The following is a 13,197-nucleotide window of genomic DNA, read 5'->3' on the forward strand; positions in this document are numbered from 1 at the left end:
CGAATACTTTATAAAGCTTGCCAAGGTGGTTGGTCCTTAATCATTCCGTTATGTTGAAGGTATCTTCTGCTTTTTTTCTTTTCGTTTTCGTCTACGACTCTTGCCTTTTATCGAACAGTCTTTATATTTCTGTGATCTGTATAAGCAACAAACAACATTAGGGGACTAAAATAGTATAATATTATTGACTTACTAATACTATTACACTAGGATAAGATCCGCGCCTTGCGCGGGATTAAGTTATTATTTTTATTATATTTTGGAGAATAAAACAATAGTTTGGCTTCATTTGGATTACGGGTGTTCAATCCGGATATCAGGTTGGTTTCGGTTCGGTTCGGTTTTTTTGGTATTTGGTTAGTAAAATATAACTACTATTCTAAATCCATATTTACTTTGACTTTAGTCTTTCACATACTTTTGAAAGATTTCAACTGGACGACTAAATTGATCAGCCAATCTTCTTGCTTTAAATCATTAGTGTTTATATATATATATATATATATATATATATATATTATTTAGTTTGAATATTTATTAAATAAAAATTCAAATACGTTATATTTTATGATTATTTGTAACTTATTATAACAAAAAATAATCTATTGATCACAAAATTTTCAGAGTGGGAATATTCAAATTTCTAATACTATATAGACGTTTTGAAAAATTCAAATATAACATATAAGAAAAAATATAAATGTTTTTATTATATATTTAATGTGATTTTTTAATATCTTTCAATAATATAAAATTTTAAAAAAAAAAGAACTAAGATACCAAAATTGTTATCAAATATTTATTATTCATAATAATTAATTTTCATATATACGTTAATCATATTAGGTAATTTCGTAGCTTCTAATTAAGGAAAGTACAAAAAAAATTTTGGTAGATTATTTATCAATTCAATAGTTAGTTTAATAAAAAATATAATGTAAGTCAAGATGGACCAACCTATTTTTCTAAGAATAGTATATTTTATATAGTCATTTATTAAATGAGAATTTATAATCATACAGTTCTATGATCATTCATATCATTTTATATTGAATATTTAAATCATCGATAACAAAATTTTCAATGTGAAATCTTTAATAAGTTTATAATTTATAAATGTTTTTGAAAATTCATTGAAAGTTTTAATATTAAAATATTTATGTAATCTTATGGTATATAGTATAATCTATATATATATATATAAATATATATGTTTTATTATTAAATGATATTTTTTACTCATATGGTTTTAAAATAATGTGTATCTTCTTATAATATTAAATAAAATTTCATATTAATACAATTTTATGATCATTTGTAACTTATTATGACAAAAAAATAATCTACTGATCACAAAATTTTCAGAGTGGGGATCTTCAAATTTCTAATAATTTATAGACGTTTTGAAAAATTCAAAATATAACATATAAGAAAAATTATAAATGTTTTTATTATATATTTAATGTGATTTTTAAATATATTTTAATAATATAAAATTTAAAAAAAGAACTAAGATACAAAAATTGTTATCAAATATTTATTATTCATTATAATTAATTTTCACATATACGTTAATCATATTAGGTAATTTCGTAGCTTTTATTTAAGGAAAGTGCAAAACATTTTTTGGTACGTTATTTATCAATTCGATAGTTAGTTTAATAAAAAGTGTAATATAAGTTAAGATGGACCAACCTATTTTTCTAGGAATAGTATATTTTGTATAGTTATTTACTAAATAAGAATTTATAATCATACGGTTCTATGATCGTTCATATCGTTTTATAACAAAATATTTAAATCATCGATAACAAAATTTTCAATCTGAAATCTTTAATAAGTTTATAATTTATAAATGTTCTTGAAAATTCATTGAAAGTTTTAATATTAAAATATTTATGTAATCTTATGGTATATAGTGTTTAATATATATATATATATTTATTTTATTATTAAATGATATTTTTTACTCATATGGTTTTAAAATCATGTGTATCTTCTTATAATAAAAATGTTAAACCATTGATCATTAATTTTTAACATAATAATTTTAATAGTTTTAGTCATTTATTGTCGTTTTTAAAAATTCAAAATATAACATATACGAAAAAATCTAAATTTTATTTTTATAGCTAATTTGATTGTTTAATTTATTTTAATAATATAAAATTAAACAAAAAATGATGGAGGAGATATACATTGTTATCAAATCTTTATTATTAAACTCATTAATTGTCATATATATATTAGTCATTTATGGTAATTCCGTAGGTTTTATTTAAGGAAAAAAATATCATATCATATCATTATATCATATAGTTTGACCAACTTATGTTTCTAACAACATATAAAAATAGAATGTGGACCTACTTATTTTTCAATTGAATGTAATTGACTACCTAATTGAGTGCCACCTATGCATTGGGGCCTCTTTTAATTAATATAAAATTGAGGTTACATCTTTTCAAATGTTCCTCAATTAATATATAAGGGATGTTTAATCAATTAGCTAACTAGATATTGACCCGCCCTCGAGAGGGCGGGTATATTTTTTGCTTTTAAAATTATTGCCTAATATAGGTTTCGAAAGGTGACTATCGTCCCGCCGCAGTAACAAAAATCTTTACATATACTATATATCTATACATTTTAATAACTGTTAAAACCGCACCGCAGTTAAACCGATTGTCCTGCACCGTTCAAACTGCAGTCACCATTCAGAACCATAATTTATATGTTTGTGTGTTTATATAATCAAATTTTTGTATGATATGAATTTAATAGAATAGATAATTTTTGTAAGTATATTAAATAAACCAAGTTTCATAAGTATGTACTTGTGTCTTTTTTGAGAAATTTAATTTTTATATTTGTGTTATTTTTTTGTAATCAAATTTCTGTTTAATATTAATTTAATTTAATATAATTTTGGTAACTATATTAAATATGTCAAGTTGCATAACTATAAACTTGTGCCATATACATTCGAAGAAATTATTTTTAAACTTTATTTTTAAAATTTGCAACATATTATATTTTGAGAATTTGTACTCCCTACACACCAAATATCCTCTATTTGCACTCCATACTCTATTTCTCCCCCCAATTTTCTTCCCCCATCATTATCATTTTCCCTCCATTCTATGGTATATCACCTTTTTTACTGTATTGAGCTAATTTGCTCTTATATTTTCTTAATAGTTACCTAACATAATTAGTCAAGAATATTCGTACTCAGAAATCCGACTCGGAATCGACCCTAATATCAAAGTCTCTACTCTATTAGACCTGGACTATATACTCGAACGGTTCTTAAAGTGTAATATACGAAAACCAATATCAAATCCAACCCGCACCGAGAACCGAATAAAAATTTTGAAAAATATTTTTAATATATATATATATATACGTAAATGGGTTAATATAGTTTTCACTAACTTTAAGTAAAATCACATTTAATAAATATTTTTTAATCCAATAACCTATTTAAAACCTGTTAAACTAAATGCGTTTATATGAATATTTATTTCTACTAAAAGTTCAGTTAAACCATATTAAACTATATGTTAACATCACGTTCTTTGTTAACTGATAAATTTAATGTCTGTGTAAAACATTTAATAAATTAATATATGGTTGAATATATCTTACGGGCTGAGATATAAGTTATGTCGTTGTAGTGTATATTTTTTTTAATAACCGGTAAAATCACAATCACGAAAACATAAATCATTACCTGATACACTATAAAAGTAAATATTATAAATATTAACTAACTTCAAATATTTTATTTTTTATTAAATAAATACATAATGATTTTATTTGTGACCATATTATATTAACTGATTTTTTAAAATTTACTTAAATCATATATATATATATATATATATATATTGATCTCTAAATTTGGTCGTTTCTTGTAAAAAAAACATTAAAGCTAATGTTATACTATATATTTGATAGGTTAATTATAAAACCAAAAATACGAACCAAAGAACTAAATATTATAAGTAAAATAACTGATTGTAGTGTTCTGCGATGATAAATAATTAAATACCATGAATATCTGAAACTTGATGGTGGCCTTCATTTATTATATGTTAGTCAAGCATATAGTAGTTATTTATTTTCACTCGTTCAAATAAATTTTGTAACTGTCGCTATATTTATGAGAGAAGTTCCGAAAATGTTGCAACTAAAAGAGAAATTAGAAAATATTTATATTATTAATGGGTAGTTACATATAGATGAATGGCAGTTTATATATTTAAAAGTATTTATATAATTAGTTGGACTAAACATTTATCAATTGGTCATGTTGCTGTTTTAATAGTATTGATGACAACGCTCTAAGCAAATAGAGGAAAAACATCGCGGGTAAGGCCACTTTTAAGCATGGCCCTTGTTTAAAAAATCAGGCCAGGATTTGTAAGCCCGCGGGCTTCATACCATATTAACATAGTTAATCCATGGTAATGGGCTTCTGTGATTAAGTTTTGCGTAAGTGTGATATGTTCATGGAGATGACGAGTTGTTTCAAAAGATGAGAGCAGAGTTTGGACACTTTTATGATCCAACTCCAAGATTGGTAACTTAAAAGGGTCGTACCTGTTTATTTTTAGGTTCATATGTATAATGATCCTATGATAAAGCTAAGGTATGATATTATTTAAGAAAGAAGAATGTTTACAATCTCAACACGGTGATGAACCGTGATTGAGCCCAAATCCAAGAGCCACCTCTTGAAACCCTTTTACAATCCAATTCCAAGCCAAGTTCGTAATGAAGATGATGACTCCTATTTATAGCTCACAGTCAACTCTAACTGCCATTCCAGATCATCATGCCAAGTCAGCTCCAGGTTATCAATAATCCTATGGTATTTATCAATATTCCCCTCGCTAAAGTCTCTTGTGCTTGCAGGTACATATGAGCCTCACCATTCACCAACTCAAGCAAAAAAACAAGGAAGTAGTGGCGATGTTCCCAAACTTGTACGCAACTCAGTTACGTTGCTCCTCATCATCACTTCATGAATATGTATGTAACCTCCTGTTTAAGACAGTACGAAAGAACAACCCTAAAACATAAGTACCTATAAATACACGTTTTATTATGAAAGATAATCAAGCAAAACGTTGAATATTGTACAAATATGTTGAAATCAATTATATTTGGATAAGCTTTCTGATTGCATGTGTATATATCATCACATATAAAAAGTTTATAAGTGTGTGTAAACAGTTTCAACTTTTGTTGAATATGTGGTGAATCCCTTATATACTAAAGCGCAAGTCGCCTAGCGAATCAAACTCTGACACGTGGATTTTTTTCAAAAAAATGATTGAAAAATACAGAAAAGCAATCACGTTTTTTGTTCATCAAAATATGAAAGTTTCACAATTTCAAATAACCAACATTTTATAAATTTCTCATACACGGATGAAACTTGTGGATTTTAAAAATCAATAAAAGCTAATTAATTATCAACATAATAATTAAAATCTAAATCTATTACAAAATCAAACTGTATAAAAATAACAGTCTCTATAAAGAACTCCACGATCCCTATTCTCATGGCATGATTTCAAACTATTTAATTTTCTCAAAAAAATTCAAAAATGTCATTCATTTACGAAACCAAAAAAAAATCAAAAGTATACTACGTTCAGTTGATTTCAAATATTTGTAACTGCAAAACAAGAATCCTATTTTTACACAACCACGTTCCAAAATGACTTTCGTAAATCCTTCCCTCTCAATGTCAACTGCTTCACCTCTTATAAAACATTCAGTTACGGTTTTTACTTTTCAATATTCTTTTCTTTGTTTCACTTTTTGGTCTAAGAATACACAGCAGAGAAGATAATCTTTTTTTTCTCTTCTTCGTCTCCACAATTTCATCTTCTTGGTAATTTTATTTTGTTTTCGAATTTGACAAAAATTATTTAAATTCATTTCTTCTCTTTTTCGAACACTATTCTATTATATTTTTCTGCATGATTCAAAGTTGAGGATTTGATCATAGTATACTTCTGTTTTGTAGTTTACACTTTCACAAAATGGTGGAAAACAGAGCTTTCTTTCACACAATATTACTACTAGAAGCCTAAAGTTATTCTCAGCATGAAAAGTTAATTCTTATAGAAAAAGGTAAACACGACTGGATTTAAATCATGGTATGAGAAAATCTGTTTAAATAGACAAAACTTCTTTTTAATCTGTTTAAATAGAATTCTTTGATTGTTTTATCAGAATTTTATCTAGCTGCAATTTTTATATCAAAACATTTTCAATTAAATTATAATTTATCATAATTTATTGTTTCATTTTGTTCAATATTTCATTTTTTATATTTGTTATGTTAGATGAATAGGTTTGTATTTTAAAGAGGGATTATTTACAAAAACAAAACTGAATATATCAAGTATTATATTTTATTGGAACATGTATCAAGTATAATATTTATACCATATTTTTATGATGTATTTTATCCGCTTTGTTGAATGCATCTATTTTAGCATCGATGTGTTATATAGGTTAAGAAAATATGTAACTAAAATAATAATTTATTTTAATAATAATTGTAAATTTATGATCGGATAAGTTAGAAGACAGTGAAGCTGACCCGTGCATAGCACGGGGGTAATACTAGTAGTTAATATTTTGAGATATCATGAAAGCCTAAGGAAGTACACAGTTTGTAAGCCAGTAGGTTTTTCTATATGTATGTTAATAATCGGTTTCTAATTGTTAGTTTAACCAGCATACTACTTGATCTCCCAAAGAGGAGACTCGAATAGGTTTCGAAATGACAATGAAGAACATATGTAATTGAGCTTTGTTCTAATCTGAGACCGTAGAAGAAAGCGATATACACTTCGTATCACATACTCTTACGGATAGAAAATGCAGTATCTTTCAGGTAAATTCCAGATTGTGTCAATTCATATCTTCTCAAAACTCCAGACAAAGCTTGTAGGATGGTGACTGGTGAGTTTCACATTGATATTAATGTTCATGTTTTCGGATGACAGGATGAGTATGAGAGAGAGAGAGAGAGAGAGAGAGAGGGAAAGAGAGAGAGAGAGAGGTCAGGTTTTGAAATTGGATTGTGGACACTATGATTACTTGGCGTAAGGGTTGCCTAGAGAAGTGAAGTTCAATCTGCAAAAAGAAAATCACAATTATTTAAGTGGTTTAAAATAATGTCGTGCCGCAAGGGAGAGGAAGGAATGAGTCAATGGTTTAAACTTCTGAGTCAAGTTGGGGAGAGTGTGGGGACAATTCATTGATCATCACATGCAGAAGACTTGACAAATCAACTCAAAATCCGACAAGAGTTGACGCAAGACTTGCAAACCTAAAGCTCTTTAAAGGGGAGCCCCCAACCATGACACAACTCAACACTTATCACACAAACTTAAAGAAAGAAAAAAAGAAGGATGTTGATTCCGATCCAATCTTATTTCATCTTATTTCTTTCCCTTATTTTCAACACTCTTGCTTCTCCTAGGCTCGAAATGAATGCTCTTTTGGAGTTCAAAAATGAGTTCCCGTTAAGTGCACCAGACCCACATGCTTCTTTTGCTTTCTCTTTTAGTTCGTGGAACACGAGCAGTGATCACTGTTCCTGGAAAGGTGTCACCTGCAATGCTAATTCCGGTGAGGTGATATCACTCTTTCTTCAGTTCATCTTTCTAAATGGCTCTTTGAAAGCAAACAGTAGTCTTTTAAAACTCCAACATCTTGATAGCCTAACCCTTTCACATTGCAATCTCATAGGAAAGATTCCATCTTCACTAGGAAATCTTTCTCACCTCATAGACCTTGACCTTTATGGTAATAACTTGGTTGGTGAAATTCCATATTCACTAGGAAACTTGTCCCGTCTCACAAATCTTCTTCTTGCTGAGAATCACTTGAGAGGTGAAGTTCCGCCTACAATTGGCAACCTAAACCAGCTAACATTTATGGTCTTGGCCTCAAACAACTTGAGTGGTAACATTCCTAGTTCATTTTCCAGTTTCAGCAAGCTGTCCTATTTAGATCTCTCAAAAAATCAATTCACCGGTGGAGATTTACCTAGTATACTATCAAATTTAACCAGCTTGTCCGAATTAGACATTTCCTATAATCACTTCAAATCCAAGCTTCCATCTAACATGAGTGGACTCCATAACTTGGAGGTATTTGACGCAAAAGAAAACTCTTTTGTCGGGAATGTCCCTATATCCCTGTTTACGATTCCTTCACTAAAAGAGGTTTTTTTGAGTGGAAACCAGTTTGAGGGACCCTTAGAGTTTGGGAATACATCCTCATCGTCTAAGTTAGAATGGCTAAACCTTGCTTCTAACAACTTCAATGGACCAATCCCAGAATCTATATCTGGATTTCTCAAACTCGGTGTGTTAGATCTTAGCAATAACAGTTTCCTTGGGCCAATCCCTGGATCTATGTCCCAATTAGTCTCCCTAAGGGTTCTAGATCTCTCCTACAATAAGTTGGAAGGTCAAGTACCGAGTTTCTTGTGGAGGTTGCCTAAGTTGACGCTTTCTCATAATTCATTCAGTAGCCTCGAGGAAGTTGTCGTCAATGGAAGCTCCTCTGATCTTAGTTCAAATTCCCACGTTGATCTTGGTTCAAACTCACTCCGAGGATCATTTCCCCGATGGATCTGTAGGTCTACAACATTAGACTTCTTAGATCTGTCAAACAACCATTTCTCTGGTTCCATTCCTTCATGTTTGATGAATTCCACTGTTTTTTTGGGTGATATAATTCTAAGAAACAACAACTTGAGTGGATTCCTTCCAGAAATCTTCACCAATGCCACCAAGTTACGATCCCTAGACGTTAGCCGTAACCAGTTATCGGGGAAGCTTCCAAAATCTTTGATCAACTGCAAGTCCATGGAATATCTGAATCTGAAAGGAAACAAGTTCAAGGACACGTTTCCATCTTGGTTGGGATCTTTGGTATCATTACGTGTTCTGTTTCTCGGATCAAATGCATTTTATGGTCCATTAATCTCTTCACACTTCGGGTTTCCAAGTTTGCGAGTCATTGATATATCGCACAATAGCTTCAATGGAACATTGCCACACGATTACTTTGTGAACTGGCATGAAATGTCATCAGTGTGGGTAGATGAAACTAAATGGCCTCTGCCTGAGGATCCTATATATCAAGGCAGCCCATTTACCATGGGCGGAGAAAACATTTTTGATGATTCGATGGATATGATGTATAAAGGTGTAGACACAAAGTTTCCACGGATATTTCGTGCGTTCAAAGCCATCGATTTTTCTGGAAATAAATTCACTGGACAGATCCCTAAATCAATTGGCCTGTTGAAGGAATTGATTCTTGTCAACTTTTCAAGAAATGCATTTACAGGCAGTATCCCTTCATCCTTGGCAAATATAACACATCTAGAGGCACTAGATCTCTCTCACAACAAGCTTTCAGGTAATATTCCTCGTGATCTTGCCAAACTCTCCTTCATATCATACTTGGACTTCTCCCACAACCTTCTCCAAGGTCCAGTTCCACGAAGCACTCAGTTTCAAAGACAACATTGTTCTTCGTTCGAAGATAACCCTGGACTCTATGGTCTCGAGGAAATCTGTGGACCTGTCCATGTTCCGGAACCTACATCAGGAGATTCACAACAATCCAAGGAACTTTCAACCGAAGAGTCAGTAGAAGTGTTGAGCTGGATAGCAGCTGCAATAGCCTTCGGACCTGGTGTGTTCTGTGGACTGGTGATCGGACAGATCTTCTTCACTTCACACAAACACATATGGTTGGTGGAAAAGTTCAGTCGAAACTAAAAACGTGGCATCATCACTGTTCGTTAAGCCCACCAGTCTAAACTTTGTTTCCTTAAGCGTCTTGTAAGTCTGTACTTCCAATAACTGGTTCGTCAAAATGTTGTGTTTGTAATTTTGGTTCCATTAAACATTGTTGGTGTTTTGTTGTAATGGTAAAATTTGAAGTTTTATTTGACAGACTTATACTTGTCTGCGAAGGTGGAAACTTTTTTGGGACACAGAACATGTTTTAGATCCATAGACGAGAACCCAATACATATATCCAAACGAGTTTTACATCAAACTAAAAGTATGGATATAGGACTTGCTTTTAACATCAAATAAAAGCATATAATATAAAAATCTTCTTGTACATAAAGTAAGAAGAACTCTTCCACTTGACATCTCGAATTTGGATAAGCTCTGAGATTCTTGGAGATGTAGGCGACACCAGTATTACTTGCCGTTGGTTTTGCCTAGAGATGTGAAGTTTAATCTGCAAAGAGCAAGCAAACATTGCCAAATCAAATAAAGTAAAGAAATACAAATCACTTACTTGAATACAGGTTTTCGCTGTTGCACCGAAGCTCTATGCGTCACCTCGGGAGTGTCGCATTGGACAAACCATTAAGATTATAGAAAATAATCAGACAAGAACAAGAACTAGAGACCAGGTTTAAGTATCAAAAATTGATCATAAAAGAAAGAACCTCGAGTTCTTCCAGTTCTCCACTAGAGAATGGTGAACATTTGAAGTAGTGGCAACAAACGGAGGTATAGTTGCAGTAGCTGTCGAGAGATTGCGTCTTTATTTGAAATACGATCAATCACTTTCTAAAATCAAAACTGTCTCCAATCTCCTCTGTTTCTTGACTAGGAGCTTGAGGAGTGGCTATCTTCTCTATTGGCTGGCTGGCTCTCTGGTGGATCCTCACTGATAACAGCAACATTCTCTGGTGAATCCTTACGGATGGGATCAGATTTGATAGGACCTTGAACAAAAGGATCCAACAGATGGATTCGCGCTCCAGCCTTGACCATCTTCTAAAGGTACTGAAACAGCAACGTGTTTTGAGTTCCTTAACTGATCAGTGAGTGTCTCATCATCTATCCTTTTTCTCTTCTTCCCATCTGCGGGACTGTGAGAACCACCTTTACTTTCAGAACTCGCTTCATTAGTAGCAGTAGCTGCACTTGCTGTAGAAGATATTTTGTGCTCTGAACGGCGTTTGCTGTCCCAAGTTCCTTTAGAGGTATGTGAAGGTCTAATTCCACCAGGAAACACAAAGCTAGGTATGTATACTTGTTGCTTGCCTTCTGCTGCTGGAACTCCTTGTTTATTTATATGGATGAGGTTGGCAGTGAAGCATATTAGTGATGAGCCTAACTCACACAAAAAAACTAGCTCATGAGTGGAAGATTGCCCATACACATATATATTGCCCAATGACACTATAATCCCACGATGTGGGATATATTAATAAAGCATGTCATAAGTGCGTCTCTCAATCTAAGAATACAATGAATAAAAAAGAGTTTCATCTTCAGTGTGAGCTGTCTGAGACGTGGCTCAAATTTTCTTAAAATCATTGATATTTGCAGCAGAGATGTCTATCTGAAGATAATTTTTATGTGCTTCAAAGAATGCAAATGGCTCAAAAAGGGTATCCCAGTCAGCTTTGTTTGCTTCCATAGCCTGCAAGACATCAAACGACTGTCATTTATCAATCAATCTTCTTAGGAGCCAAAACTATCAGGACTATCAAAATCTTACCTCACATATATCATTGCCTCTCTGAAACTCTCCTGTCATAATCCGCAAGGTACTTGCAGAGACAGTATAACTGGAGTTCATACATGGATAAGCAGGAGTAATGATGGGCACCATGTGCAACCGGTCCTTTGGATTTCTTCTAGGATCCCAATCTTGAAGACCAAGAGATCCTTCATCCATAGAACAAAGAAGGACTAGATTCGGCCAACGCCATTGCATGTAGACCCTAAAGAACTGAGAGGCTTACATATTTGGGAGTGCGTTAGGTTAAAGTTGACATATCAAATTGTCAGAGAAATCCAGAGACCTAGCAATTTTCAAGAGAAAAACTTGACATAAGTGGCATTAATGAAATTAAGTAAAAGAGTTGTGGAGAAGAATTCTTCATACATTAGAGAACACTCCACGTCGGTTGACCCAAAACCGCACGCATCTTAATGTTGTCCTGAAGTTCTGCTCATAAACAAAACAGGGATTTAGACTAAGCAAATCATATGGATGAACTATAAAAGTTTAATACTACGCTATGTAACATCAGTAAGCATAAAACCTCAATGTTAGGAACCAGGCGCAAGATCTGGTCAGTAACATATACACAATGCCTCCGTATCACATACTCTTACGGGTAGAAAATGCAGTATCTGTCAGGTAAAGTCCAGATTGATCAGTCAATCCATATCTTCTCAAAACTCCAGAAATAAAAGCTTGTAGGATCGTTAGTTTCAGATTGATATTAATGTCCACGTTTTCTGATGATAGCATGAGTATGGTGGACAGGTTGTGAAACTGGACTGTGGACTTAGGTTCCGTAGCCAATGTGTCAAATAGAAAACCCACAATTATTTAAGGGACATATAATAAATGGCGTCTTGCAAGGGAGGGAAGGAATGAGTCAAGGGCGGTTCGTTTGGTTGCCGCAGGTACCAGCGGCAGCGGCAGCGTCAACATTCTGCGTCAACTCTTGTTCGTTTCGTTGACGCAGGAAGCTGCGTCCGAACGCCGCGTCCTGCGGCTAACGCCGATAAAACCTGCGGTCGCGACATAATATGTGGCAGCGTTAGCGGCAGCATCAGCGTCTGCAAAACGAACAACAACTGTCCTCATTGACACTGACGCCGAAACCTGCGGCAACCAAACGAACAGGGCTTCAGTGGTGTAGACTTCTGAGCCAAGTGGGGGAGAGTGTGGGGACAAATTCATTGATCACAGAAGGCTTGACAAATCAAGAGAGTTGACGCAAGACTTGAGAAGCCAAAGCTCTTTAAATGAGCCCCATAAGCCTTACACAACTCATTACTTACCACACAAACTTCAGAAACAAAAAAGAAGGATGATTTCAAGCCAGTTTTTTTTCTTCATCTTCTTTCTTTCCCATATATTCAATACTCTTGCTTCTCCTACGCTCCAAAGGGATGCTCTTTTGGAGTTCAAAAATGAGTTCCCGTTCAGTGCACCAGACCCAGATGAAGCTCCTTTTTATACCTCTAATTTAAGTTCGTGGAACACGAGCAGTGATCACTGATCGCAAGCTGTCGTCAATGGAAGTGATTCTGATCATGCTGCAAATTAAAGACTTGGCTCTTCTGTATTGATGTTATTGTAATGTAG

General features: G+C 32.8%; 1 protein-coding gene and 1 pseudogene across 1 annotated transcript; one reads left to right on the forward strand and one right to left on the reverse strand.

Moving 5' to 3' along the window:
• The first annotated feature begins 7,388 nt into the window (after positions 1-7,388).
• Positions 7,389-10,033, forward strand: LOC106346832 (receptor-like protein 30). Its single transcript, XM_013786274.3, has one exon. The coding sequence runs from the start codon at positions 7,446-7,448 to the stop codon at positions 9,834-9,836; it is 2,391 nt and encodes a 796-aa protein (XP_013641728.2). The 5' UTR covers positions 7,389-7,445; the 3' UTR covers positions 9,837-10,033.
• A 238-nt stretch (positions 10,034-10,271) lies between these two features.
• Positions 10,272-12,789, reverse strand: LOC106349874 (annotated as a pseudogene).
• Between the last annotated feature and the right edge of the window lie 408 nt (positions 12,790-13,197).

The sequence above is a fragment of the Brassica napus genome, chromosome A6 (assembly GCF_020379485.1).
Source record: "Brassica napus cultivar Da-Ae chromosome A6, Da-Ae, whole genome shotgun sequence".
NCBI lineage: Eukaryota > Viridiplantae > Streptophyta > Magnoliopsida > Brassicales > Brassicaceae > Brassica > Brassica napus.

Excerpts from the sequence above, each read along its gene's own strand:
- LOC106346832 (XM_013786274.3), top strand. The coding sequence starts at position 7,446 with ATGTTGATTCCGATCCAATCTTATTTCATCTTATTTCTTTCCCTTATT.